Source organism: Aedes aegypti, chromosome 2 (assembly GCF_002204515.2).
Source record: "Aedes aegypti strain LVP_AGWG chromosome 2, AaegL5.0 Primary Assembly, whole genome shotgun sequence".
In the NCBI taxonomy this organism is placed as follows: Eukaryota; Metazoa; Arthropoda; class Insecta; order Diptera; family Culicidae; genus Aedes; species Aedes aegypti.
The window spans coordinates 92,668,246-92,693,948 of record NC_035108.1 but is presented as its reverse complement, the minus strand read 5'-3'; the positions used below and the strand labels follow the sequence as shown (position 1 = coordinate 92,693,948).

The window sequence follows — 25,703 nt, the reverse complement described above, 5'->3', positions numbered from 1 at the left end:
TGTTCCAACTCTTTCTACATTGTTTCCTGAGTCTAGTCAGATCGGAATTCCACCATGGGGTCCCTCTTGTAGTCTTTACAGACCGCAGAGGACATGCTTCTTCAAAAGCTTCCATAATGTAGGATGTTGTAGTATCAACGGCATCATCCAGATCACTTGGATTTTCAATGGACGGAGAATATCCATGAAATTTGGTCGCAACCAATTCAATGTAGAGTTCCCAGTTTGTTGACCGGGGATTCCTAAAACGCAAAGTCTGCGCAGTTACATTTGAATGTTCAAAGAAGATGTAGCGATGATCACATAATGATTCCTCATCTGATACATGCCAATTCGTCAACTCGTGACTGATTCTATTCGAGCAGAGCGTTATGTCTAACACTTCTTCTCTATTAGAAACCATGAAGGTTGGGCGATTGCCTATGTTAAGTAATCCAAGGTCTGTACTACTTAAGTATTCCATCAGACTGGAGCCTCTCAAATTGATATCCGAGCTGCCCCAGATGATGTGATGAGAATTGGCATCACTGCCCACAATCAGCGGAAGGCCTTTTGTTACGCAGTGTACGACAACTCGTTTGAAGTCATCCGTTGGGATGGTTCATCATGTGGTAAATATACCGAACAATAGACGTATTGCCTGTTGAGGTCACCAACAGAAACATCGATTGTGACAGCACATACATCTCTGGTAGTTAACTCAGAAATGAGTGTAGCAACGATTGCTTTATTAACGAGCACGCATGCGCGGGGCATGGAGCGCGAGTTTGCCATTTCAAGCTTGCTAAAAGTAGCAAAAACTGGGTCCACAAGGTTACCTAGATAGAAGTTCCCTCTACGAAAGTAGGGTTCTTGAACTAGCGCCACTTGGGCTGCACCATTTTGCATGAGTCTGCAAAGATTGATCGTTGCTGTTCTTTTATGCTGAAGATTGATCTGAGCTAACCTAACCGTAGCCACTACCCAAACTAGGCAGGATTAAGCTTTTTGCAATCTCAGCACGAAAAAGACCAGCAACGAAAAAACCAGATCGGTATCTATTTAAAGTCGCCAAAGGCGAAATAGCACAGAATACACTGTGTAAAACGCATAATGCGAATCCATATAGGTGATAATTTAAATTAAATGTCAACATATTCATAATCCCACCCTTATTAAGCCTCAGGATAGAGACTGAAGAAGGGCAGCCGATTATCTCGGAGAAACACAAGGTCACCTGCACCATTGCTCCGGGTAGCACAGGAAGGACTCAATACTGTGGAGGGCGCCCTGGTACCCCACAGGCTCCGTTTGCGGTTAGGTTTTATTAGACCCCCCTAACCATTCATTCTTAGGCACGGTACGCATCACACCATAAATTAGGGGTCACCTGTGAGGTGGACTTTTACCACCGGAACAGGCAGTCCGTAGTGTTAATTCTTAGCCAGTTGAAACAACCGCTACCGACAGTACGCGGCTATCTAGGCTGCTCGGGAAAAGGAGGTTAATATTGATGATTAACTCCTGACGTGCCCAAGCAACACCCGCTTTTGTCTACCTCCGATTTTGGCAACACCCGTTTTTGGCAACATTTTCTTCCCGATTTTGGCAACACATGGACAAATATTTTCAATTGATAATTAAGCTCTGAAACCTAATATTGTGAGTTCAAACAAAGCAAAAATAAGTCAAAATGAAAATGTTTTTTTTTTTTTTACTTATCTCGTTTATTAGGCAGGCTCAGGCGCCGTAGGGCATAACAGAGCCGAAATCTTTTCTTTTTTTTACATTATTTACATTTTGAAATTTGAACTTATTTTAAAAACTATGTTAGTTTGCGGAAGTTTTAAGGTTAGTGGATACATTTGAAACAGGGAAGGAAATGATTTTTTGGAATTTCTTAAGCTACTTAGACTACTAAGCTGATGAAGCTTGAAGGGACAGGATGTCCAGATCTGTAATGAAACTAAACAGAAACGGTTTGTGGGAGACACGACGAGAAGAGGACAATTTGAATGGGAAAAAGAAAGACAGGGAACGAACACAATCAAACCCGGATATTGATACGCTTCAAAAACAGATGGATTAAATTCATATATTCTAAATCAAGGCCCGCCAACACTTCCCTGACAGGTTTCTGCTGTTTTCCTCGGATCCGGAGAGTTTCAGTCAGCTCAGATCTGACGCCACGATGCTCAACGCATCCCCACACAACATGTTCGATATCCTGGTAAGCCACGCCGCAAACACAGAGATTGCTTTCTGAGAGCCCAATACGGTGGGTATGTGCGCTTAACGAATAGTGATTGGACATAAGCCGACACATGACACGAATGAAATCACGGCTCATGCCCAACCCCTTAAACCATGGCTTTTTCGACACCTGTGGAAATATGGAATGCAGCCATCTACCCATTTCTCCGTCTCTCCATTTCTGTTGTCAGCTGATCAAGGTCTCCCGACGGGCCAATGCAAAAAATTCTTCGAAGGCGATTTGACGCTCGTAAACATCGCCTTCTTTAGCGCCTACCTTAGCCAGAGAGTCCGCTTTCTCATTGCCAGGAATGGAGCAATGCGAAGGGACCCAAGCTAGGGTAATAGTGTAAGAGCGAATTGACAAAGCACTCAATGCCTGGCGTATTCTATTCAGGAAGTACGCTGAGTGCTTCACCGGCTTCATTGACCGAACAGCCTCCAGAGAACTTAAACTGTCGGAAAAAATGAAGAAGTGCTCGGGTGGGAGAGAACTGATGTACTCTAAGGTGTAATGTATAGCTGCTAGTTCAGCAACATATACAGAACATGGTTTTTGAAGCATGAAGGAGGCGCTATGAGAAACGTTGTAAACACCGAAACCAGTGATATCATCCATTTTTGACCCATCAGTGAAGAACTGTCGGCTCTCGCTGACATGCCCGAATTTACTTGCAAACATGGGTGGGATAAACTTTGAACGAAAGTGATCTGGTATACCATGGATATCTTGCTTCATGGACAAATCAAATACTACAGAGGAACAGTCGAATTCTAGGAAGTTATCACGATTGGTGTTAACCGAAGATGGGCTAACCTCCAGCGTCATGTACCAGTAGTACACACTCATGAAACGAGTTTGAGGTTTATGTTCAAGCAGCTTTTCGTAGTTTTCAATAACCAATGGATTGAGAACCTCACAACGGATGAGGAACCTGAGTGTTAACTCCGCGAAACGATCTGTCAGGGGCTGTACTCCTGCAAGTACCTCTAAACTCATTGTGTGAGTCGAGTTCATGCAACCTAGCGCGATGCGAAGACAGCGGTACTGAATCCGCTGTATCTTCAGCATATGTGTTTTCGCCGCGGATTGAAAGCAAAAGCTACCGTACTCTAAGACCGACAAGATGGTTGTTTGGTACAGCTTGATCAGATCTTCCGGATGGGCTCCCCACCATGTTCCGGTTATAGTTCGCATGAAGTTGATTCGTTTTTGGCATTTCTGTGTCAGATACACAATGTGTTTCCCCCAGGTGCATTTGGCGTCGAACCAGACCCCGAGATATTTAGAAGACAAGCTATGAGTGATTGTCTTACCCATGAGTGTAAGCGGAAACTTGGCAGGTTTGTGTTTCTTTGAAAAGACAACCATCTCAGTTTTCTCCGCAGAGAATTCGATACCCAGCTTTAAGGCCCAAGTAGACAAATTGTCCAGAGTATCTTGTAAGGGTCCTTGTAGTTCGGCTGCTGTTGGTCCTGTGACAGAAACAACACAGTCGTCTGCAAGCTGTCTCAACGAGCAATTTTCCTTGAGACAGTCATCAATGTCTCTCACATAAAAATTATAAAGAAGGGGACTCAAACATGATCCCTGGGGGAGACCCATGTAGCTAATTCGTGAAACTGACAAGTTGCCATGAGTAAAACTCATATGCTTCTCGGACAACAAATTGTACAAAAAATTGTTCAAAACTGATGAAAGGCCACTTGCGTGGAGTTTGTCTGAAAGGACATCAACACAAACTGAGTCAAAAGCACCCTTAATATCCAAAAACACTGAACCCATCTGTTCCTTTTGGGCAAAGGCAAGTTGAATTTCTGAAGAAAGCAGCGCAAGACAGTCGTTCGTTCCTTTGGCTCTGCGAAAACCAAACTGTGTATCTGACAGCATGCCATTCGATTCAACCCATTTATCCAGCCGAAAGAGAATCATCTTCTCTAACAACTTGCGAATACACGACAACATCGCAATTGGGCGGTACGAATTATAGTTCGACGCGGGTTTCCCGGGTTTTTGGATGGCTATTACTCTCACCTGCCTCCAGTCATCCGGAACAATGTTACACTCCAGAAAGTGATTAAACAAGTTCAATAGGCGCCTCTTTGCGACGTCAGGTAGGCCCTTAAGCAAATTGAACTTGATTCGATCCATTCCTGGAGCGGAATTGTTACATGAAAGGAGAGCAAGTGAGAATTCAACCATCGAAAAAGGTCTATCCATGGCGTTCCTATCCACCGGAATATCTCGTCGCACGCGATCAACAGGAACGGAATCCGGACAAACTTTCTTAGCGAAATCGATAATCCACCGAGGAGAGCTCTCTCGATCTTCATTAACCGACGATGTATTACGCATTCTTCTTCCGACGGTCCAAAGCGTTCTCAACGAGGTCTCACGTGATAATCCTTCCACAAAATGACGCCAATAACCGCTTTTCTTCGCTTTGACCAAGTTTTTAATCTTGCGTTCAAGGGAAGAATAGCGCTCATAGTTGTCAATTGAACCACGTTTCCGGAAGTCTTTAAACGCGGCGGATTTCTCGCGATAGAGTGCCTTACACTCTTCATCCCACCACGGATTGGGAGGCTTCTTGCGAACCGACGGACCAGGCACAGGACGGCGTTGGGCTTGAAGAGCGCTGTCGAGAATCAACTCGGATAAAAAGCGATACTCTTCCAACGGAGGAAGTACTTCTACCGCTTTTTCTCCATCAATGATCGTTTCCGCGTACTTTCCCCAGTCTATGTGCTTTGTGAGGTCGTAGGCGAGATCGATGGATGAAGACTGTTGTGTTCCATTGGAAATTGAGACTACGATCGGCAAGTGATCGCTACCATGGGGATCCTGGATTACCCTCCATGAACAATCCAGCGATAACGAGCTTGAACATATTGAGAGGTCTAAACGGCTATCCCTAGGACTTCCATTTTGAGCTGGAGGTGCCACTCGTGTAACTTCCCCAGTGTTGAGAATTGTCATATTGAAGTCGTCGCAGAGGTCATATATCAACGTTGATCGGTGGTCGTCATACAGTTCCCCCCAGCCTGTTCCGTGGGAGTTGAAATCCCCAATGAACAACCGTGGTTCAGGCATAACAGAGCAGATGTGAGAGAGATCTCTGCGAGATATCGCCGATCTCGGAGGAAGATATATGGAGGCGACACTGAGGCTTTTGCCTCGGATAGTCACCTGACATGCAACGACTTCAATGCCTGACATCGGCGGCAGATCGACTCTGTAGAACGAGTGATGCTTTTTGATCCCCAAAAGCACTCCTCCATATGAGTCGGATCGATCCAGGCGAATAATATTAAAATCATGGAAAGGAAGGGTCACATCAGGTGTTAGCCATGTTTCTGATAACGCAAAAACATCGCATTGTAAATTACTAACTAAAAATTTAAAACTATCTAATTTAGGTATAATACTACGACAGTTCCAGTGTAGAACAGAAATCATATCTTCGACCTCTGTGGATAATTTATCCATCAAAAGATATGATCGTTGCAAGGAGGGGCATTCTAGAAGCCAGTTGCTTCAAAAGAGGAGTCACACATGGAAGCAATCCTTTGACATTGTTCTTCACTGGGTCAGAAGCATTGAAGAAATTAAGGATGATATCTACAATGCCAGAAAGCGTAAACATTGGAACGCCCTGAGGTTGCCCTAGGGGCTCCGAATGCGAACTTTCTATTGACTGAGCAGTTTGAAATTTTGGAATATTTGGGATTTTAGATTTTCCCGGTAGTGGCGGAAAGTCTCTTTCCTCTTGGAGTTTGAATCCAGGAGGTGAAAGCTTTGAGACTTTCGCGACAGGCTTAGTATTTTTCATGGCTGATGGGTCATCACTGCTAGACAGATTCCGATGCTTTTTTGTGGGTCTCTGGAGTCTCACACGCTTCCTCGATGAACCCTTGAAAACGAAGGAAATTCCTTCACCAACCTCAGAGTCGGAGCCCTGATCATCAAGAGACAGAGAAGAGTAGATATTTTGGGATGCAGCAGACGGAGCAGCCTTTTTCAACATCTCGGCAAAACTACGCCGAGAGCGCTGCTCTAATGATCGTCGCTGATGTTGCTGCCGGCGTACGTACGTCAGGCAGTTTTCGAGGGCATGTGGTGGACTTTCGTTGCAATAAACGCATTTTGGCGGTATACTACATGCACCATCCACATGTCTCTCCCCGCAAGAAGCACAGCGAGGTTTATTGCAGCAATACTGGGCAGTATGGCCCAGCTGCTTGCAATTTGTGCAATTCATTACCTTCGGTACGTACAGCCGCACAGGTAAACGAAGTTTGCCGATTACAAGAAAATTCGGCAAAGCAGATCCGGAAAAGGTCACACAGAAGGATTCAGAATGTGAATAGATCTTCTTTTCTCCCACCAGGGATACGGAATGCAATTGCTTGCATTCTAGTATGGGGACAGATGGGAGAGAAGGGTTTTTGAAGCGACCACAACCCTGCATCAATTCTTCGCAGGACATACTGCCTTCAGTGACCACTCCCGCAATCTCAACCCGATGGCTTGGCAGATAAGTTTGGTACTCACGAGTAAAGAGCTCACAGGCCACAATCTCATTGGCCTGTTTACGGTCACTGACGGTGACGCGCAGCTTACCAGAACCCACTGTGTCAATGGCGACAACGGAAGAGAATCGCTTAGTCAGATCCTTACTAATCTGAATAGTGTTCAACCGTTTGCCTTTGGATCGAAAGAAAACAACAAAAGGCCCACCAGAGTCGGGCGGGTAGGCCTTGAGGCGAGGGGACGTCGGAGATGGTAGAATATTGGTGTCCATTTGAGACACATCAGATTGAGGGGACACACATGGATTGGGCATAGAGGTGTTTGTGTTTTGTTGGTTCAACACATTCGAAGACTCAGTGAGGGGATACGACGTTCCCCCGCCATCATCATCTACACCCATTGCGGTAGCTTAACACCGCAAAGGGCGCACGAATAACTCAAACTAACACTATTCACAGAAATGGAAATTGAATCAAACTGAAAAAAAAAAACATACAAAGGGGAAAGGGAAGAGGGAAAACTTTCACACGCAGTAAAAACTAATCAAAAAAGACGTGAAGAGGAGAAGGACAACGAGAGGTACTTATCTTTTACTCTATCCACGCTGGCGTCGTCGATGCTGTAACCGATGGGCGTCTACGCTTGGGGAGAGGTAGTAAGTAACGTACGACCATTCGCTGGGACGCGTAGATGTGTGGTTGATCTCCGCTGTCCACGCTATACGCACACCACAGACGATGATCGCACTGATGAACTCTGCACTGCACACAGGTAGCACACGGGACGGGGTGCGAGCTGCCTTCGATGATACACGTGATCAAAAAAGGACGGTCTGGTTCCTGGTTCGCTGGTACGGTGTATGTGTGGTTGGTCTCTCACTGCCTGCCACCAACCAACACAGGCGTCGATAACGATGGTGACCACTGTCGGTGTGGAGAGCGCACCGCTGTGCACGCTACATGCACACCACAAACGATGATCACTCAGGTAGCACACGGGACGAGGTGCAAGCTGTCTTCTACGATACACGTGATCGGAAAATAACCACGCAATGGCGAAAACGTTCAATACTTTTGCGCAAAACTCGATTAATCGGCAACACAATGGCTTCGCCAAAAGTGTTCCGCTTCCAAGCCGAACTAAGGCTCTTCACTGCCTAAAAACACTTTGCAATAGGCGTCGAAATACCAAAGATTTGGAAAAACGGGGGTGAACCCGGACACACGAGAACTATCGACTGTCTCGCACGGTAGCTCAACAAGGAATGAAAATGAAAATGTTGGTGAACATTGCGAGCTTAGAAAGCTAATGTTGAATGTACTTATAAGTAAAACGCGCATATTTCAAAGGGGAATTGACATCAAGCAGGCAAGCTGTAAAAATAAATGCTACATTGTTTAAAAGGCATAATAATTTGGTGGAATAGGATAGTAATCAACAGTAAAAACAAGTGTAATAAAAGCATCAAATGTTAAGATGATTAGCTTTACTGTGTTGATCGTTAATGTTTTGTTATTGTTATGTGCTTGTAATTAACGTACAAATCGGATTATGTGTGGCGGTTTGAAGATCCTCAAAATGTTTTCAAATTGTCTCGTGATCATTGATTAGTTAATCCGTAGAAAATGTTATTGAATAATTGATAAATGATTTCTTTTGGGTATTTCTGTAGGAAACGTCGAAACGTCGGGCAAATAAATAAGCCGTTGTAAAAATTAAGACTGCGTAGCCGAAAAGCATAATTGATTACAACCATACAGTCGATTTCCCACCAGAATGGGGAGGGGGTTTGAAGTAGTCATTGAAAAACTTCTTTAGAAGAATTCTAAGCGAGAGCCCATGCTCAAAATTCTTTGGACATTGTTAACATTTATATGATTCTTTTCTACAATTGAAAAGAAGAAAAAATAAATGATTACAAGTCGGACTCGATTATCCGGAGACTCGATTATCCGGGATTCGAATCTCCAGAATTTTAGACTCGATTATCCGGAATTTGATTTTTGATGTTCTTGTTTTTCAATTTTTATGCATAAATCTGAGATAATTTGATATTGCAATATACAACATGAATGGTTTTGCAGTTTTGAAAATATTTAAGAACAGGGGGGGTTTAAAAAAGTGGTTTTGTGTATGCTGGTAAAAAAAAAAATTTCTTGTAGAGACCCCTAATTTTCTTAGAAATAGTTTCAGGTTACACCACCGCGTCATATAAATAAAATAACAAAAAAAAAATATTTATGTTCTTTTATCGAAGATTTTATTTTTTTTTCTCAGTGATTCGATTATCCAGAGCATTCGATTATCTGGAGGGAAAAAAAATCGATACTCCGGACAGTGGTGCATTTTGAGCTCAACGCGAGCCAAAAGTGAACGGAGCCCGAGCCAAATTTGCACTTGAACGTAGTAGTCAATGAACTTACGAGCAAGAGCTTGTCGTTGCTCAAGAACGGCCCGTTCAGTTCAGAATAATGATTGGAGTTTCCACTCCAGAAATGAATCTATCAATTGCCGTAATTTATTATGAATATAGAAATCATACAGTACTCGATATAATGAATATCAAAAACACAACATTGACCTAGATTTTGTCGTAAATCAGTCAAAACTGATCGCGTTCATTTTTCGGCTCGCACGGGTTCATATTTATGAACTGCTCAATGTTCAAGCCTACTTGATGGCTGCGTTCAACAAAATGAACTGGAACGCGAACTGAACGCGTTCAAATGCATCACTGACTCCGGATAATCGAGTCCGACCTGTACTACAATTTTTTTCCACTGACTCCGCATCTAAGCTACATTTTTTGCTATCCGTGTTGCGGGAGGCGTTGGATAGTGCACCGACTCTTACAGCAGAAAAAAACATATAAATGGTCTTTGATAAGCTAAAGAGCTAAAACATATTTATTAGCATAATTGATCTTTACACATAGAGTCTACTCACAATTTCGGTGACATATTGAGGGAACATACATCCATTCCACTTATCAACTACCTCCACACTGCCTATAAAGGCATAATTGTCCAATGTGAATAGGAAATCCAGCAAACATGGGACTGACATGCATTTATGGGCAGCACACTAAGATTACTATTATATTTCTTCTTGCATGTCATCTTGTCTATAGCCATAGCTGGATAGGGATGTTCAAAGAATATCAAGTGTTTTAAAATTTAAAGTACGCTTCTTTGCGTTACAATCCGTTTTCATTTTTACGGATGTTACAGAATCTTACAGAAATCAAATCAAAACATTAGGGATACATGTAGCGATTGTATTTCTACCCGAAGCATCAAATGGTGAAATCCTTGAGTAAATTCATATGTACAATAAAGATTTTGCAAGCAGTTTCTTGACGAGTTCGTAAAAAAAATCTAATATATAAATCTTGAAAAATGAAAAATTCTATAACATGATTTTTTGTTTCAAGAAATATCTTCCAATCCTTCTTCTTCTTCTTCTTGACATTACGTCCTCACTGAGACAGGGCCTGCTTCTCAGCTTAGTTTCAATGAGCACTTCCACAGTTATTAACTAAGAAGTTTCTACGCCAAAAGTTGCCATTTTTGCATGCGTATATCGTATGGCAAGTACGCCCAGGGAAGTCAAGAAAATTTCCATTACGAAAAAAATCTGGACCGACCGGGAATCGAACCCACGCCTTCAGTATGGCTTTGCTTTGTTTCTGCGGACTTTAACCACTCGGCTCAGGAAAGCCCCTCTAATAATTAGTTTTGCAAATTGCAACTCTCAGCTTGATTTTTCCCGAATCTCAGCAAATGAGCATAATGCTTGATAAGAACTCGTCATTAACTCTATTTCTGGGTGCATGGCGGTGCCAGTCTTGACAAAAAAGTTGACATTACATTTCAACCGTGATAACATTGATAGTAAGAAGTTATTTGGAAAAACTTCCACTTTTTCCACTTAGAACCTTCTTCACTATTAAGACGTGTGGTCACCAAAATTGCGCTCTATGTTTACGAAATCTCTAAAATAAACCTACCCGAAAGGATCCTCAACCGAACCTGTATTCATTATCTGCTACTTTTGATATGGTCTGGTTTTAAAGCACATTTGCGCTCTAGAACAGTCGCAAATGGCCACTGGAAGTAATACCACGCCTGTACTGTGTAGAACAAATGTGCTTTTCAGATGACGCATATAATCAGTACATGTTTCTGCTTTTAAATCAAAAGCTGAACTGAAGAAGGCTCCCAGACATTTTTCAAATCATTCGTAGTAATTGCCATGCATTTTCTGATACTTTTAGAGATTAGAATGATAAAAACACAAGCATTTCAATATTCCCGAATTTGGCAACATCCCAATTTTGGCAACATAAAAATCAAGCCTTGTTGCCAAAATCGGTAAGACACTGTATTACTAAGTATGTTTATATCTCACAAATAATCGTTTATCATGGTCTAATCGCTTATCAAATTGAATCATGTGACCCAACGATCCTCCCCATTAACAACCATCCCTCCCAGTAACCTTTGTGGAGATGCAGAGGAAAACACGGTCTCCAAATAGCAAAGGTTACACACTAACATTCCTCCCCTCAATCCCACCTGACTGCAAGGACGTGGCCGGCGCCGTTATTGACCATGTATAAATAGAGGCACTGAATTATGCACACTGAAGAAGATTATGGCCAATCCCAGCCGAACTTCTAGTTGATTCTTTGTGCATTTTCACTGACTTCGGTCAATCACGGAATAGCAACCATTGATATGTGTAGTCAGTCTATGCTACACGGTTAAAAAAATATATGCTAAACAGCATAACATTCATACTAAAACCATATTCGGTCTATTCACCCCTTGCCATGAATATTTTAACATAATGATTCGCTAGTATAAATGGCATTTACAGTATTGGACAAAACATTTGCAAGTTTTTCGATTTTCCATACAAAATGACCAACTTTGGCAAGCTATATCTCAGATATTTATGGACCGATTTGACTGAAATTTTGGCTGAACAACAGACATAACTCGAATTTTAACATATATTTTTGAATGATTTTTCCAATCACAAGTTCAAAAGCAGTAACGGTTTGATTAATGGGATTTTTTCGACGATTTTCTATAAATGACATAACTAAACATATTGATGTCCTTTTTTGTACCTTCTGCTTTCTGCTTTTTTGTACCAGTGTTAGTGATAGGTTTCTATAATAGTGAGTCTTATGGAAGTTTTATAGGAACTGAAGTTGGTAAATACCTAAATAGATTTTCCCATTTATTCCCAGACTTTCTTTCCAAGTAAACCAAAACCTCTTACCCTACGAATCAGTCATGAGAATTAGCGCAATAGAATGCATAATCAATTTTTTAATGGACATTGTAGAATGGTAAACTTATCCCAAGCCCCATTCATTAAATCTCTGTGCAACTTCGATTGTTCTGGTCAATCATGGAGTAGCAACTACGAATTGTACGGTCATCTATGCTTATGCTTGACGATTTCAATTGAAGATTTGATTTGATATCATAAATAAATGATTTTCACGAGCTGTTCGAAATTATAATCAAAATGTTCGGAAAGTGAGGAAGCGCCCGGAAAGTCCAAACATTTCTATTTGCTTAAAATTAGTCATGCAGCGGAATGAAAATCTTCACTCACCTTTCAAAAATGCTTTGAATGGTTTATTCGATATGCTTTCTATAGAGCTGTACAACACCGAGGCCTTAAGTGTCCGTAATATTAAACAAAACGATATTCTATAAGCAATAAACTCTCAAATAACGATCACTATTTGCTATCGCTGCCAGCTCGGTCCCACCTGAGTAAAACACACCTAGTAGTCAAATGATCAGAACACTTCTCATCGGCGCCGCAATTCCAGAGCGCCTTCCAAGCCCCCATCAGTTAAACGCGAACTTCGGTCGCGATCAGATCGCGCTTCTCTCCCTTTACATCGAAGATAACGCCTTCAAAAAAAGACTAACACTGGAACATTCGCCGAGAGAAAAAAAATCGAAACTGTTTATCACAGCGGTGTTAAACAGATGATATGTGTATATTTCATAGTGACACCGAATTGCTGCTGGACTTATTGAAGTTTCGCTGATTTTCTACTAACTAATTGCTGAAGCAGATCAGTGTGAGTGCATTTTAGTTTTACGTTTTACCGATAACGGGGCGGGTAGTGCGCGATCGTGGTTATCTATCGCCTTGGATGTTATCATAGTACAATTCGTGAGCTAGAACTCTGCTGTAAGTGCGCAGATCTACAGGTGTTCAGCTCGCCGGAAACGTGATCATGTTGATCACCACGAACTCAGAGCCCTGTCAATTAATCAATTAGCTTCACGCGTGTCCGTCTCAGTCACAAACTCATTAGAGCGCAGGATAAGTGAGTGATCGCGATCGTCAACGCGCGCTTCAAAATAGCCATACGATCACGTTCTGAGCTAGGTTCCGAACCGCGGAGCAACCTCCAGGAAAGGAAACAACAGTACCTACAACATCTACGTCAATAAGCAGTAAGGTGAAACTGGGTGCTGCAACCTGAGAGCGGAGATAGAGTCACGGATGACATCATTTGAAGGCGTTTGCGGGCATTCTTTGGGCAGACTTATTGAAATGAATGAGACTTGATCGAGACCGGTTCGGGCAAGAATTCGCGTAGCTGCGAGGACTGAGATTTGCGACGTAGATTTTTTTTAAGTTTCAGAATCAATTTCGATGTTAAAGGTGATACGACTTTATCTGTGTGTAGAATGGCCACCAAGATTGGCCAAAGTTTTTGCGAAGTTGAAGTGGCGGATACACGCCACAGGATTTACAACTGCACAAAACACATTGCATGGCGGCGCGGCGCAATGTTTGTTTTTATTTTCATTGCGTCTGTCTGGTCTACCTCGCAGATATGTGGCTGTTTATTTCTGGTCAATGAGTATTCCCATATTGTGTACTGCTAATGAGACAAGAATAACTGTTCAAAAATGGTAATGATGTTTGATTTGAATAGCATTCAAACCGTAGACATGGCTTTGATTGTTGACCTTCAAATTTTTATAACGATACTTCATTGGTGATGTCAAGTCATATTTATTGACGTGGATTGATTCATTCAGATAGCTAGTAGAAGCTTTTTATATTTTAATTAATTATTTTTTGGAAAGCCACTTAGCGCATATATGATAAATATCATCGGTCGATTCTTAGCATCTTTCGTAGCAGTTGGAAATCTATCCAACAAACATTTTAACAGAACAAAAGTTGACAAAATTACTCTGAAGCATATTTCTGCTTTATAAACAATTTATCCAACTGCTGTTACTTGGGTAGGCTAGCGTTGTTAAACGATAAACTCAACGCGTTACGCGCTAGAACTTCGATGTGGATATTGGTTCGAATGCGCCACATGGCGGCGATCCCTCAGTTCTTAGACATTGACGTTTTTTGTAGCATTGAGTAAAATTTATTATTTTTAATAATTTAACCGGTTATAGTGGTAATCACGCTAGGCTGACCAGTGACCGCATTTAACGGGATAGTAGCGTTTTTCAAACCTTATGGACTGTCCCGTCTTTTTGAAGAAAATTCGCAATTTGTCCCGTATTTCCGGAAATGATCGAACTTGAAATGTATTTTACCGCTCTGAACGCTCCTTCAATGACTAACTAATTTGTTTCTGTTTTTTTTCTCAAAAGTCAAGCTTTATCTGTGAATAACTTCATTAATATAGTCGGAATCTATAACACAATGACTACTATTATTGCTGCTAAATAATGGCCATTATACAATACCAGGAACATTTCCTATATAAATTATTATAACCACATCTAATTTTCCATTATGCTTGTAAAGATCGTTAAGAAGCATTTGCAACTCTCTCAAAGATAATCTAACAATATTCCTCAGATAACAATATTCCTAAGAAAAATTTCCCATAATTAAAAATACAAAACATCAATATTTTAAAGCTAAAACATAGTGTTATTGGTAAAACTAACAGAGGTCTCCAAAATCTTCTACTTTAATTGGAAATTGCTATCCATATACTATCCACAAGAAGATATTAACAATGCTACTTCAACAGATATGAACCATTTTTTTTTAATACTAACTGATTTTTGAAGTGGTCGAGAAGTGAAGAAATCCTGATAATCTTGAGGACTTTTTGAAGCCATTTGAGCCTAACAATCATATTCGGATTCAAATCAACTTCAAGATAGGGAAACATCAGATTCTCGGACAGGTTTCAAAACTGTTTCTGGCATTTGAATAAGTCAAATCTCATTCAGTTCATGTTAATCGTTCAACTGTTCAAAAAAAATGGGGTTACAAAATCTAAGGAACAGTGCTGTAAACATTCGACCAGGTCCGTCCCACTCGGGCTCAGATTGGGTACCACTTCTAGTACTGCATTTCGTCCCTCGGTAGTGCAAAAGGTACCCAAGTTTGACAAATTGCAGCACTTTGCACGGCATTCTAGCTTACCTTATGAGCCATGAAGTTTTGGGCAACTGCAAGGGACATGGAGGTCTTTGATTTGTCTTTGATTCGATTTGTCATCCCTAAATCACAACAAGGGGCTTTATTAACCACGTGGTCATTTTTTTATTTCCCCCCTCCCCCCTCGTGACCATTTGTCCCTACGAAAATTATAAGATTTGTATGGACCGTTGTCATTGGCTAGAACCCCCTCCCTTTTCCCCCATAAATGACAACGTGGTTTATGGACGATCCTCATGTTATTACAATTATATTTAAAATTAGTTCGAGGGCCACATAAAATCTTTTTGAGAGCCTCATGCATGGTGTAGAGTTACAATTCAAAATTATTAGAGAAAAATACGTTATATCAAACTTCATAAAATAGTTTTTTTTTCTAATACGTGATGGTCAGTCTATGGTTAGGGTGCCCTAGTGTAGAAGTGGTTGTGAAACTTAGAGGAAAACAATGTGCACTCTGCCTCGAAAACCCCCAGAATCCTGGTGTAAATTTTTCAAAATGTGTAATATTTCCATATGCTTTTTGATGAATCTGGAAGGCGCGTGCAAGTTTTTCTGAGGAAAACAAAAACAAAATGTGTATGATGATTTTATGCTAGTTTTCGTGCGTGCAAATGTCATTAAGCTCTATTGAAATAAGGTATAAAACAAAAGATTTTGGCGAGGATTTAAGTATTGTTTCTATGATTGTTGGTTTGCTGGAGGTGAAAATCATATCAACCGTTTGATTGTATTAAACCAATACTGGAAATCGTTCCTAGTACTACACAAACGGTAAATATATGTCATTCAAGGCATTTGCTATTAGTAACAGTATTTAACCTTCCAGTCGTCGCGCGGATCATCACTGTCAAAACCACCACGCTGCTATTGTGAACGAACAGCGAGGGTTCCTCAATAGTGTTGTACAAAATACAACAGCTCTACGACTGAAGTGTTAATAGTGTACAAAATGACTAGATAAAAGTTTTGTAATTTTAACGCTCAAACACTTAAAAAAATTACTCTTGTAGGGTAGCTTGCAACAATCTTCATTGCTCGATATTTCTATTCTATTCAAAAACACCTGAAAAATCAAAATGGAACATTCATTTATGCAATGTTAAGATTTTTGTACCTCAACCAATTAAAAACACGATTGGTACAAAATATTAAGAAAAATTACGAGAACTGCATTATTACAAGAAATGTTTGTTTTTCTTCATGAAAACTGTGATTAATTAAAAAAACTGTACCAAAAGTAACTTGCAGATCTTTTATTGTGAAAAGTAACTTGCAGATTTTCTATTTCTGCATGAAATATGATGATAGCTATGTCAAAAGATCAACATAGGACATTTCAAGACATAACATATCAATATATGATACGTCGTTTTGTTTAAAATATGTATGAAAAATAAGTTATATGAAGAACAACCTAAAAAACCATTGTACCTATTTCTAAAAGGCGAACTAAAATTTTTGAATGATTTTCTACTAGCCGTCCATACTTGTGATTTCCTAGAATTTTCACGTGTGTACACTTAATACAATACCAATTTTCAATCAAATAGGTTAAATATTCAGGGGTCTTCCTTAGTCGAGTAGTTTGAGTCCGTGACTACAAAACAAAGCCATGCTGAAAGTGTCTAGGTTCGACTGCCGGACGGTCCAGGATCTTTTCATAATGGAAATTTCCTTGACTTTCCTGGGGCATAAAGCATCATAGTGCCTGCCACACGATATACGAATGCAAAAATGGCAACTTTGGCTAAGAAAAGCTTTCAAGTAATAACTGTGGAACTGCTCATTGATTACTAATCTGAGAAGCAGGCTCTGTCCCAGTGAGGACGTAGTGCCAAGAAGAAGAAGACGGTTAAATACTCTTTAGTCAATTAATTCAATATATCAATTAAATTCAATTAATAATAATTAGTTTTCAAAGAGTAGAGAACTTTTTTTCTAATTATTGTCATGCTTTTACAGTAGTAATTTATTGAATAATCGGAAACACATGGCATTGGTTAAGTTTTTGACAGTTCACTTAAGGAAATACTGTGTGTTGAATATTAGCCCACGAAAGGAGTAGCATAAATAATGTATATTTTCAATCTCCTCTTACTTAGGAAATCAAATTATGATAAAACAAAGACCGGGTAGTACTCTTTAGGTGGCGGTTAGGATACCGGATTGTTGTTGGTTCATCTGAATTCTGAGATTTTTCATCCAGATAGCTTTGAATACCAGTGACTTAATTGAGAATCTATTTATTTCATTTAGATCACCAAAGTTCTTATGCAGATATATATTAGATTTTACCTAAGGCTTTTTATTAGAAACTCCTCTAAAATAGTAACAATAAATTCCGCATAAGCCCTGCATTCATTTAAGTATAATTTAAATGAATTTCACCTAGAGGTAAGCACCTCCAAATTTTCCCAATATTGCTTCGAAAACTCATCCAGGTTATTCTTAAGGAACTTTTCCAAGAATTTCTCCAGTTTTTTTTATAACCCATGCATAAACTTGTGTAATACAAAATTTCTTGAATGAAATTAAATTATGCCACTTCATGTTCTTGTGATTGAATTGGAATTGCATTGGAAAAAGCATTTTTTTTAGTTTTTAACTAATCTTTGCGAGGCCAAAAATCATATATAGTCCGGTATGGCAATTCCTTGTATGTTGAAGAAATTTATGACAAGATTTCATAGATACATCCCAATAAAAAATACGTTGAGGCATCACTACCGCCTCGTACTAAGTACTCCGAGGAACGACTTCTGAAAATATAACCTAGAATTATTACTGAAGAAATTCCTTTGAAAGAAAAAAAACTAGAGGAGTCTTAGATTGAATTCCTGGGAAATATGTGAAACATGCTTTTCTCAAATTCTTCGACGTATTTTTCTAAGACTTCTTCGGTGAGTTTATTTTAGAAAACTTGGCAGATGCTTGACGAAAATGTTTCCGTAGATCAGGGTGGGGCATGAAACATCATAACAAAGTGCAGCTCTGCTCCATCTCTTCGCACTCCAACTCTTCCAGGCGGCGCTTTTTATCCCGGAATAGATGGGTTTGCTGTCTTCGCTTCTGTTTGTATCGTTCCACGTTTTGACGGGTGCCTTCCTACAGCATCATCGCCCGCGCTTCATTCTTCTCGTCCAAAACCGTCCGACACTCTTCGTCGAACCAACCGTTCCATCGATTTCCTTCCACGAACCCAACGGCACCTTCCGCTGCGTTGTTAATGGCTGCTTTGAGACTACTCAAGCAGTCCTCAGGTGAGCTCTCCCTCTTCCGGCAACGCTGCTTCAAGGCTTTGCGCGTAATCAGTTGCGACTTCGGGTAGCTTGAGTCGTTTCAGATTGTACCGTGGCGGGCATCGGTACCGAATGTTGTTCACAACGGAGAGTCGTTGGTGCACTTTAACCGTCACTAGGTTTTGTTACATTATGTTCCTAAATATTTCTTAACTTATAGCTCATAATTTATTAGATTAATCAAAATGGTTGCCCGTAACGCGGGTAGATCACCTTGTCGAGGTGCGTTACGGGGTAAGATCTACCATATTGTACTCTTGTTGTATCTGTTCTTGTGAATACTTATAAGTTAGGGTCGGAAGAGTATAAGAGAGTAACAAGGCACTAAGACCCACCTATTTGTCCTAGATGATGAGGAGGTCGAAGTGGAAAAATGACTCAATCAGCAACTGAGGTTGGTTTCAACTCATGAGACAATTTCTTTCCGAGTTCAAGAGTTTATCTTTCGATATCTAGGAGGGAAACGATTCCGAATCAGTGGAGTATCAGACCTCTGAACTTCTAAAATAAGCTTTTTGTTTCAAGGAATCTACTAGAAAACGACAAAAAACGACTTTGAACCTTATAACTAGAAGCAATAATTTGATACGCTAGAGTACCGATGCATGGTCAAAATCAGTATCATTCAACCAGCTTAGTGGCCGATCCTGATAAAGGGGCGCGCTTTTGGCAGTTTAATGGTGACAAACTGTTTTCTCCAAAAGGTATAAATAGCGGTATCTTTTTCTAAAGAGGCTCTATGCAATATGATAAAGAATGATATTTGTATAAAAAACGACTACTTCATAATTTCTCAATAGTAATGGAGTAGAACGACATGCACTAAACAAAGGACACGGGTTTACCACAAAAGATCAAAGAAAACTGGTCGCAGTGGTTCATCCCGAACAGAAAAAAAATCAAAATAGTTGAAAACAGTGACTATAGTTACAATACTTTTAAAGTGCAGTATTTTGAGCGACTGGTTCGAGATCTTGCGACCTGCGAATTCAATACTAGAACTAGTACCGTGTTTTTTTTTTCATTTATCGATATCGGCCAGTACGAACATGAATTCTGCCTATGTTAGATGCGAAGGATGTCGAATCGCATTTAATATAATTTGAGCCCCATCATTGCCATTATACGCATAATTGTCCCATGTTCCAAAATATTCAATCAAGAAAAAACACGTTCAAAGATATAAAAACATCTATGTCTCGTATTGATTAATTTTGTGATAATTTTAAATAAAATCGTTGCAAAAGTATAAAGAATAACGTGTTCATTAGAATCAAGAGTTTGTATAATGATAAAAAGTAAATTCAAAGTGGGACTGTTATGCCAACTGTTAGTAGTAACCAATTATGAACTGAGCATACTGCTGCAGATGACCGTTATTTCGTATAGATTGTACAGAATGTAGAGGGTGTATATCTTTAAGACTATGCTGAGGCACTTGATTAAGCCTCAAACGGAGCCAAATGAAGCCCCATGTGGGGAAGTGAATAAATACGATTTTATAGTTTGGGATGGTAAGCAAAGTTTTCTGTATGTGAGATGATTCGGAAATGTATGAGTTAGTGAAAGAAAGATCATCCACTCTTTCCATTTTATAAGATTTGGTAAATTGCTGTACCGACTCTTCCAGCTGTTGGCTTGACAGAAACTCATCTGCGATTTCAAGGTTGTTTTGCAGAGTAAATATTTTTCTCAGAGTTCACGATACATATCTTCACAGGATCTGTTCTTTTTTTAGACTTGGTTTGCAAAATCATGATGTTTGATACGTCGCAAAATAAGTTTTAACTCCGCCAATATGTTCGCCACTCGCACCGGGATCCAGTTATCCGGAATAATCCAGTATGTGGCCAGGTCATCCAAAACCATTTGAACTATTCTTCCTTACACTTTAAAAATGTAAATTCATTAAGTTTGATATGTTACATGATAGGTCTCATAACCGTCAATATAATGACCACTGTCCTTGGGGAACAGGGTATCCAAAACAATCCGTTATGTGATTAAGTAATCCAAAAACGTTCGAATCAAACGCTGGAACTATTCTTCTATAGAATTGGTTTGCTAAATCATAAAGTTTTCCGTGCCGTAAGCCATGGACTCTAAATTAAAGTGGTTACTGATTCTTTATGTGGGATTCCCTTCCCGATGATAAATCCAAAATACCGTAATTTTTGAATCAATGCACGCAGTTCCAAAAAGTTGAAAAAAATTGCGATATACCCTGAAAATTCGACGGATTGTTTTTGAAAAACGGATGTGAAATTATTTTGAAATTGAAAATTACAATCAAATTTGACGTCAAGCAGGTGTTAATATAAATGCACTCCGATAATACAGTGAACAGGTAGTGGGATGTAAAGCCATCATAAGAAAAAAAAGAAGATATTCAAAACAATTTTACAAAACCACAGCTAATTAGAAACTGCGTATTGAATATTTTGTTCGAGATTATCACTGCGACTTGTATAGTGTGACAGTTATGCGTAGAAGTACATCAGAGGGACAGTAATGCGTGAAAATTCAACAATGGGACAAATTTACTTGGTTTGCTTTTCATTGATTATCCAAACGAAGTTATTTTTATAAGTACCAGTGTTGCGGGAACACAGAGGCGGTATTGGCTGAATTCTTTCTAGCAGCCAGCAAACTCCGGTCTTCGGGTGCGAATCAGCTTTAAGCTGTAATATGTTTATTTAATGTGAGTTCAAGTTTACTAATAATAATTATAATTTACATTTTTCGGTTTGATGCATGTTTGGATAGTAGTTTTGCGTCTATATTCTTGGTGTTCGTCCCACAATCTACATAAAGTTCTAGCTAGGTTAGATTAGGTGCATTTAGATTAAGAAATAACAACTGTGATAACAATGAAAAACTTACTGTGATAATATTTAGGTCTAACTCAAGTTGAATTCATTGTTTTCTGCTTAAATTCAAAGTTTATATAATAAAAGATTAAGTTTGATTAATACTTTTCGGCTTACATTTTAGCTAAGCTACACTCGACCAGTTCTTGCAAGTCACGATTCTCATTGATCTGGCGAAGATTAACATTTCTGTTAGAACAACACAACTGCTTACATGAATTAATTCTGCCTATGTATTGCAATTGCCACGTAGGACAGTGCTGGCAGCAACAACCTGCTAAAACTATACATAAAAATGAATGTTTGATGGGAAAAAGACAAAATGCACAAAAAATAACATGGGACAAATCTGCGTATAACGGCAGATCAGGAGAACACAATCAGCTATCATCAAAAATAGGGACGGAGATGAGCAGATCACTGCATTCTATGTATATTCACCCAGGTATCGAAGACAATGACTCATGAAGCTGAATATGATTCAGAACTACATTCGCTTAAATTGCCAGCTGATGTCCATATTTATTTTTATCCCCCCCCCCCCTCGTACCTTCCTAGTGGTCTCGGCCATAAAAGAAATTTAATATTTGTATCAGCCTAAGGGGCCCAGATAGCCGTAGCGGTAAACGCGCAGCTATTCAGCAAGACCATGCTGAGGGTCGTGGGTTCGAATCCCACCGGTCGAGGATCTTTTCGGGTTGGAAATTTCCTCGACTTCCCAGGGCATAGAGTATCTTCGTACCTGTCACACGATATACGCATGCAAAAATGGTCATTGGCACAGTAAGTTCTCAGTTAATAACTGTGGAAGTGCTCATAAGAAGCTGAGAAGCAGGCTCTGTCCCAGTAGGGACGTAATGCCAGAAAGAAGAAGAAGAAGATCAGCCTAACTAATAAAAAAAAATGCGGAAGCTATGCCGCATGGGGCTTTCGGAAGACAATCTGTCTCTGTGGCGAGAATTACATGCATATCTTGTCGAATGGAGATCGATAGACATAGCGAAGATTGAACTCTACGAATTCCGAAGAAAACAAGAGAAATACTAATTAAAAAAGGAATGCGTTTAAACTGGACGAAATAGAGCTTTTGAACTATGTGAATATAAATATTACTTTTTAACCCTAATAATGATTGATTTTTTTCTGTACATTCCCATATAGATTCTCTTTGGACTCTCATCAGTTCCCACATCACCTTCTGAAGGATCCGGTTGTTGAAAGCTAGTCACGTCGTACCGTGCGTGCGATCAACTCACAAGTCAGAAGCACATTTCCGCCTACAAAAAAAAAACGCTTACGTAAGCTCAGAGCACCGTTTATTGCATCTTGCTTCGCATCTACCAGTCATCGTGGAGACGCCCGGCAATTGCCGTGACATCTTCGATGCTGTCTCTATCATCATCACCACAAAAGCAACAGTACTAATAGCACTGATTTCACGATAAGCTCCGCGTCGAAAACACGAAGAGGTGAGTTGTCAGCCCGAGTCACATGTGTGTTAGAATCGAATGTCTTAATGAATATTAATATAACCGACGTACAGTGCTGTTCTGAATAATAGCAGCGCATGTCGATTTTCATACAAAATGCTCAACTTTGACATGCTGTAGTTTTGTTCCCATTCAAGCAATCGAGCTGAAATTTTCTCCACAGAACTACAAATATGATCAATTTTGTAACTACAAAATTTCATTTTTTTCTGAGTCCCTGCCGAAAAGTGAGACACTGGGTGAAATTTTTCGAAAAAATAGCAGTTTTTCATTTTAAAATTTTTCTTCTACAAATATTTTAATCATTTTCGGTTTAGGTGTAGGTTTGATAAGTAGGAGGAGATTGTTCGAAAGGTAGGTGACATACAATTTAAAACTATAATGTCAAGCCGAAATTCAAATTTTTAAAACTGCTTTTTTTTCGAACAATTTCACCTAGTATCTCACTTTCCGGCAGGGGCTTAGAAAATTTTGAAATTTTGTGTTTACAAAATTGGGCATATTTGTAGTTCTGTGGAGAAAATTTCAACTCGATTGCTTGAAAGGGAACAAAACTACAGCATGCCAAAGTTGAGCATTTTGTATGAAAATCGACATGCGCTGCTATTATTCAGAACAGCACTGTAGGTACCGAAATGTATCACGTGGTGTTTGGTATAGGCTGTAAAAATGGTAAAATCAATTTTTTTGATACTATTTATGCGTAGAGTATTGTCACTATTGATTGACGAACTCCAACTAAACGATCCAACAATAGCCGGCGAAATGCTGATGTTAATCAAAAAGATACATCCTGAGATCTATTGCCATGCAAACTTCCTTCCAATGCCGATATGAGCTAGCAAATAAATCCAACTCAAACAAACAGCCATTTTTCCGTTTGTAGTGCATTTTCGCTAACCGCCATGCTTTTGTCATTGGCAAGAGCACCACCCGATAGATCCCAGTATCATTTCGAAAACCAATTAGCACATGTCGAAGCCCAGTTCGTTGCCAATAGACGGAGCTGTCGAGTGTTAAACGAATACGTTTCACACCATCCTCGAAGCCATAGTGACGTGGGCTCAACTGCTATCTACGGGAAACGCTTGTGCCACTTATTCGCCCAGTCTCTAATTGTTCGATTTGACTACGGGACAACAAAGCACGTTGGGATCAAAGTTATAGAACAGGGTTTCCCAATAGGTGATACGTGAACTCTTAGGTCACTATATTTTCAACTTCGCTTTGGCGATTAGAAGTAGGCAAGACCCCCTAGAGCCCTCTCGAGATTTTGACGTTAACTACGTCTTACGGCAATATACTGGGTGTCAATTGAAAATCTAAAATTTTGCGACCGTCACGAAATTATGTAAGATTTTGAACGCTAATAACTCAGTCATTTATCGATAGATTTTCAATATTTTCCCACTAATCGATCGGAAATGTATACAACAATTTCCTCGAATGGAGAAAACTATTGATTATTGACAATAAACTATTGAAAATTGGGAAAATGTCGACCCCTTTCTTACGCAACCAATCACGTGCAAGCAGTTTTCCACGCTTCTTTTGCGTTCCGCTTCGCACTATAAAAGTAGACCGATTCCTGCTTCTTCGCTCATTCTTCTTTTTGCCGTCAGATTGTGAACATGGTCAGCGAGCAAGTCTCGAGTGCCTTTCGCATTCTCAGCTCAGTTTTCAATGGAACGCGAATGGAACAACAACACGCCGCCGCGACTGAAGCCGCTTGATAAAGCGCCTATCGTCATCGCCACCGCAAACCTCATCGGGTGAGGAGGATTTCTACCAGTGCGCCATCAGCACCTCGCTACCAGAGGCAAGCTCTTGATCATCAAGCGGCGGCAAAACACCAGCGTCCGGATTGTGAAATCGCTCAAGATTTCTCAATGGACTCGCGCTTCCAGAATTGGCGCTGCAGGAATCGGGGCGCAAAGGTAAGTTTGTACGAGGTGGCTGAAGAAAATCGACCAAAGCCTCTTGTTGAAGCGCACATCGTCATCAGCACCGAAAATCTCACCGGGCGAGGAGGATTGTAACAAAATGTGTCCGTGTTACGTAAATTCAATAATTCAATCGGCACTTTTCAGAGCCAACAAATGTGTTTTAAAGAGTTGATTGTGTAATATTCCTTAATTTGTTCGAGATGGCTGAAGAAAATCGACCAAAGCCGCCAAAATGTGTCCGTGTTACGCAAATTCAACAATTCAATCGGCCCTTTCCAGAGCCAACAAATGTGTTTTAAAGAGTTAATTGTGTAATATTCCCTAATGTGTTTACCACATACTAGCTATAATTTCTTAATTCTTCTCATAGCAGCATACAATAATTGATTTATTACGAATAATTGACAATACGGCAATTTGAGGATGTTTTCGAGGACGCTGCTGCAGTGCCGTCGGGATGCAATAACAGCATAATGCTAATCTTGTACATCCCTTACCCAGACATCAGTTTCATATAGCCTATTTCCCAGATAAGAAAACGAAGAATTTGAAAGGAGGAGCATCACCTGCTATTCTAAGGGTATAAAGCATCCCTTCTTCGTTGAACTCGGTTTCATTCTGTTTTCGCTTTCGAGCTGGTAAGAGCTCCTCCAAACCTGCTCAGCTCCTCGCTACCAGAGACAAGCTGCTTGTACGAGATGGCTGAAGAAAATCGACCAAAGCCGCTTGTTGAAGCGCACATCGCCATCCGCACCCCAAATCTCATCGGGCGAGGAAGATTGCACCCAGTGCGCCGTCAAAGTGTGTCCGTGTTACGCAAATTCAACAATTCAATCGGCCCTTTTCAGAGCCAA

At 40.2% G+C, this 25,703-nt stretch overlaps 1 protein-coding gene across 2 annotated transcripts in view; it reads left to right on the top strand.

The window, feature by feature from the left end:
* Positions 1-12,639: 12,639 nt before the first annotated feature.
* Positions 12,640-25,703, top strand: part of LOC5574703 — a 28,629-nt gene continuing 15,565 nt past the window's right edge. Inside the window, exons 1-2 of one of the 2 annotated variants that reach the window (XM_021841539.1) lie at positions 12,640-12,881; positions 22,575-22,882. Coding sequence is in view for 1 of the 2 variants with exons in the window: in XM_021841538.1 (XP_021697230.1) it covers positions 24,793-24,840 (48 nt within the window). In the remaining variant the exon portion in view is untranslated. Of the gene's footprint in view, positions 12,882-22,574; positions 22,883-24,720; positions 24,841-25,703 lie in introns of those variants that run through there. The other variant, XM_021841538.1, reaches the window with a different exon arrangement.